Raw genomic sequence first — 5850 nt, 5'->3', positions numbered from 1 at the left:
TACTCTTGTTACTATTTTTGATTGCAAAATGAAAAGCGAAAATTTATACTTACGTTTTTATTCGTAATTTATTTTTAAATAGATTTATTTAGAAAAGGTAAAGAATTTATGCATAAACTTATATTAGAAACTAGAGCTTATCACAGCATAAATATAGAAAAAAAAATAAAATTATTTACATACAAATATTGGCAAATAATGCAAAAACTACTAAAAGTATATAAACATCAAAAGTAAAATTGACTTAAATTTTATATACATAAGAATATTTAAGATTCGTTTGAAATAAATTTGTGAATTTTTCGAAAGGTGATTTAAGGGAGTTGTAAATGTGGCTTTCACCACATTTAGGTAAAAGGTAACACACGAAAATACATTGTCGATCAGTCATGATTAGTAATTTTAGGGTTAAAAGTACTTTTTAGTACTTAAAAAAGTACAATAGTTTCAATTTAACTGTCGGTTATTTGTAAGTTTCCAATAAAATTTTAGAAAAAAAAAAAACATAAAAGAATAATTTTAAATAATTCACAAATTAATTTCGATTAAAAAAAAATCGCCTAATAAGATTCCCTTAAACTAAATTTCACATAACAAATTATATACAAAACTAAAAATAATAAATGCCTATTAATACAAAATTTTAACCCTTTAAAGCCTTTAGTTGATTTTTCTTTTCAACCGCCAAACTATTGGCAAATTGTTTATTTGCTTCAGCCTTGTATTCCTGTATATTGTAGTGAGATTGCTGAAAATACATGAACAAACATCGTTGATATAAATTTTATTATACATTTAAGTTTAACTTACATTTAAAGCATCTTGAAATTCAAGTTCCTGCAAACGTTGGAGGCCACGGAAATTACGACCCAAAATGCGGCCCAATTCGTAGCGGGAAATACGATAGGGTTCGGTGGTTGTAGTCATTTCTGAACTGTCTGTTGTTTCTTCACTGCTGAACTTCTATAACAGTTACAGTTAAGAATTTGAAATTTAAAAAAAATTAAAATGTTTTGAATTTTTTTTAATATTATTTTTAATATTTTTTTTTTTTATTATTTTTTTTAAATATTAACTATTTTCTTTTTATTAAAAAAAAGAAAAAAATCTATTCAACCTTTCAACCTTTCAAGTATAAAAAACTAACTACAACACCCAGAACTAGAACTGAACTAGAACTGAACTAGAACTGAACTAGAACTACTAGAACTGAACTAGAACTGAACTAGAACTGAACTAGAACTGAACTAGAACTGAACTAGAACTGAACTAGAACTGAACTAGAACTGAACTAGAACTGAACTAGAACTGAACTAGAACTGAACTAGAACTGAACTAGAACTGAACTAGAACTGAACTAGAACTGAACTAGAACTGAACTAGAACTGACTAGAACTGAACTAGAACTGAACTAGAACTGAACTAGAACTGAACTAGAACTGAACTAGAACTGAACTAGAACTGAACTAGAACTGAACTAGAACTGAACTAGAACTGAACTAGAACTGAACTAGAACTGAACTAGAACTGAACTAGAACTGAACTAGAAACTGAACTAGAACTGAACTAGAACTGAACTAGAACTGAACTAGAACTGAACTAGAACTGAACTAGAACTGAACTAGAACTGAACTAGAACTGAACTAGAACTGAACTAGAACTGAACTAGAACTGAACTAGAACTGAACTAGAACTGAACTAGAACTGAACTAGAACTGAACTAGAACTGAACTAGAACTGAACTAGAACTGAACTAGAACTGAACTAGAACTGAACTAGAACTGAACTAGAACTGAACTAGAACTGAACTAGAACTGAACTAGAACTGAACTAGAACTGAACTAGAACTGAACTAACTAGAACTGAACTAGAACTGAACTAGAACTGAACTAGAACTGAACTAGAACTGAACTAGAACTGAACTAGAACTGAACTAGAACTGAACTAGAACTGAACTAGAACTGAACTAGAACTGAACTAGAACTGAACTAGAACTGAACTAGAACTGAACTAGAACTGAACTAGAACTGAACTAGAACTGAACTAGAACTGAACTGAACTAGAACTGAAGTAGAACTGAACGAACTGAACTGAACTAGAACTGAACTAGAACTGAACTAACTAACTGAACTAGAACTGAACTAACTGAACTAGAACTAAACTAGAACTGAACTAGAACTGAACTAGAACTGAACTAGAACTGAACTAGAACTGAACTAGAACTGAACTAGAACTGAACTAGATTTGAACTAGAACTGAACTAGAACTGAACTAGAACTGAACTAGAACTGAACTAGAACTGAACTAGAACTGAACTAGAACTGAACTAGAACTGAACTAGAACTGAACTGAACTAGAACTGAACTAGAACTGAACTAGAACTGAACTAGAACTGAACTAGAACTGAACTAGAACTGAACTAGAACTGAACTAGAACTGAACTAGAACTGAACTAGAACTGAACTAGAACTGAACTAGAACTGAACTAGAACTGAACTAGAACTGAACTAGAACTGAACTAGAACTGAACTAGAACTGAACTGAACTAGAACTGAACTAGAACTGAAAACTAGAACTGAACTAGAACTTAACTGAACTAACTAGAACTGAACTAGAACTGAACTGAACTAGAACTGAACTAGAACTGAACTAGAATGAACTAGAACTGAAACTAGAACTGAACTAGAACTGAACTAGAACTGAACTAGAACTGAACTAGAACTGAACTAGAACTGAACTAGAACTGAAACTAGAACTGAACTAGAACTGAACTAGAACTGAACTAGAACTGAACTAGAACTGAACTAGAACTGAACCTAGAACTGAACTAGAACTAGAACTGAACTAGAACTGAACTAGAACTAGAACTGAACTAGAACTGAACTGAACTAGAACTGAACTAGAACTGAAATAGAACTGAACTACATAGATGTGAAAATATATAGAATTATTGAAGATATGTATCCCAAATATATTTTGGGGTAGTCACTTTGATGGGTATAGGTTGATATAATCGACCGAAGATAATCAAGTACATAAACTAATCCGAAAACTAGTCAATATATTAGTTATAGATTTTGCAATAGTTTAGTTCATTGACTAGTATAGACTTATGTATATATTTGTTCATATAATGGTTTACTGGCTAATTAATAGAGTAGTCTAGAGACTTATCAAAAGTCAATAAACTTGTCCATGGACTATGCAATAGATAACAGAATAAGATAGAAGAGTACTTTTTGGAAAAAATTAGTACTATTTAAAAAAAAAATTAAGTTAAACTTCATTAACTCAAACACATAAAACCCACTCTGCTACCGTAGGGTAGTGTATATATACTAACCGGAGATTCTGTAGTGCTGGAAGGGTGTCTGGGTTTTTCCTGGGCGGGATCACTAAACTGATCGTTGATTAAATTATAGACTTCGTCAAAAGTATTGCGGGTATCGGTGTATTGCTAATGAGAATAATTAAAAATTAAAGTAAAATAATTAAAGTAATGTTAATGAACATCTAAATTATTCAATGATTAAAGGGATTAATGAGTTTTTACTTACTTGGTATGTAAAGCTAATGAAATATATATATATTTTTTTATAAAATTCTCTTCTACACTACTTACATCAACAATTAAATTCTTGGTTATAACCATTTTCTGAAAGAAATCCCAAAAAACTCCTCTTTTGGCACGTGATTTTGGCTCGTTTATATCGTATGATTGCTTTTCACTATTTATCGATAATATTTGAAAATTATGCGCATTATCATTAAGATTTTCATCGATTCTCATATGATTTGTTTGTGTGGCACAAACAATGAGAAAAACAAAAACTATTAAAAATTTCATGATGTATATGTAGCTAAAAAAAATATATAGTTTCTTGTTATTATAAAAACTTTATAAAACTCATTGAATTAAAAACAAATTATAATAAAATAATTTGAAAAAATTTTAACTTTTTTAATTTTAAATTATATTATTAATCCTTTTAAAGTAGATTTGCATAAATAAGCATAATTTAATTATTTAAATACCTAGTTTAAATATACATTTTGTGATTTGCTTCTCTTTTTTTGAATTATTCATAATTTTTTTATTGTTTTATAAATAATTAGCATGTGCAATTTTTGACACTATTTGAGGAATACAATTATTTAATTTAAATTATTAAAATTTAATATTAAAATCATCAGCTTTCCTTATTTAAACCCAAGTGATTTTTAATTAAAATCTCTATAAAATTCCTAAAGAAATGTTATATAGCACTTATGTAAAAGCCAACTATAACTCATCTTAATACTTACAGAAATATGTATAAAACAACTTAATCATACATAAATAATTTACAATAATAAATTGATATTTCAAAAAAGAAATTAATGACACTTGAAATCATTTTGCCAGCATTTTAATCTCTTGACCATTTTAATAAATTGCACTTAATTGATTTATCTCACTTTAAAATTAATTTCCTTACAAACACACACACACAATAGACTAATTAGTTTGTGTAATCAGGCATAAAATAAAACAATTGAAAAATTATAATAAAAACATTAGAACAATGTAATAAAATATTGTAAATAACAAAAGTATTTACTAGAGGGGTCATTAGGTATTGGTAATTATTCAAAAATTTTCTATAAAATACATACATACATATACATACATATGTTTAGTTAAAATTTTGTTGAAAATATATTAAAAGAAAAGTATTTTCAAATAAAATATTATATTTCATCATTTGTAATAAAATACGTAATATATAATACTTGTTTTTCATTTGTAATTCAATTTTTACCATGATTTGCATTGATTTCATTATTTTAAGTTATTTTTTGATTAACAACACATCATTTTAGCCACATTGGAATTTAAATCAAAAATTTTAGTATATTTTTGTTTTTTTTTCTCATTTGGAATTTTGTTTTTATTAGGGTTGTATTGAAAAATAGATAAAACAAATACATTTGACTTCTCAAATTATCAGTTTATCCCTAATCGTGTGCAGCCCAAAAGCTAATATCTAATAAAATTATCGCAGAACAGCAATATCTTCTGGACTTTCCAAAGTTATGGATAATATAATGAAATTTAATATATGAAGTGTTTAAAAACTATTTTTACTTAACAACAACCAGTAAAGTTTTCAAAAAGATCGCTCTACAGGAAACCAACTAGCTTTCCTTTCAAAGGGATTAAGAATGTTGCATGGACTACTTTTATCTAAACTAATTGCTTGTCGGTTACTACTTCACTCGATTAAGAAAGAATTTTCTCAGGGATCGTTTATAAGAATTCAAGATATATACAGGCGTATCGCCAGATTCCTTTCTTTATCCAACTCTATTTATTATTTTTCTAAATGTTCTTCTATGTCATTCGACTCTTTTTTCTATAAGTAAATATGGAACTCATTCACGATCGATTTTCCAGTGAATCGCACAATGTTTTACAGATGAAACTCGTTCTTTAGCCGTACTGTCCAAGTATACTAATCTGCTCAGAATCACTTTCTGAGTCGAATAAACTATATCCGTCTGTCTGTCGCAATTTTCAAGATAATTTTATTAAATTTGTTACATACTCTTCTTTTAACCCAATCTAGATTTTTTATTCCTTCCTTTATCCAACTTAATTATTCCTTTCTTTATCCAACTCTATTTATTATTTTTCTAAATGTTCTTCTATGTCATTCGACTCTTTTTCCTATAAGTAGATATGGAACTCAAACACGATAGATTTTGCAGTGAATCGCACAATGCTTTACAGATAAAATTCGTTATTTAGCCGTACTTTCCACGCATACTAATCTGCTCAGAACCACATTCTGAGTCGATTAAACTATG

General features: G+C 28.4%; 1 protein-coding gene across 1 annotated transcript; it reads right to left on the bottom strand.

Moving 5' to 3' along the window:
* Positions 1-337: 337 nt before the first annotated feature.
* On the bottom strand, positions 338-3844 carry LOC119611293. The gene is made up of 4 exons (XM_037966827.1): positions 3623-3844; positions 3344-3457; positions 811-963; positions 338-748 (listed from the first exon to the last, which is right to left on the bottom strand). Exons 1-4 carry the CDS (start codon positions 3788-3790, stop codon positions 644-646), a joined length of 540 nt encoding a protein of 179 aa, XP_037822755.1. The 5' UTR covers positions 3791-3844; the 3' UTR covers positions 338-643.
* Positions 3845-5850: the final 2006 nt, after the last annotated feature.

The sequence above is a fragment of the Lucilia sericata genome, unplaced genomic scaffold (assembly GCF_015586225.1).
Source record: "Lucilia sericata isolate MDLA Ls3-8-SP2 unplaced genomic scaffold, ASM1558622v1 Contig001416F_arrow, whole genome shotgun sequence".
In the NCBI taxonomy this organism is placed as follows: domain Eukaryota; kingdom Metazoa; phylum Arthropoda; class Insecta; order Diptera; family Calliphoridae; genus Lucilia; species Lucilia sericata.
Note: the sequence above shows the minus strand (reverse complement) of the source record. Positions and strands in the feature narration are given on the sequence as shown.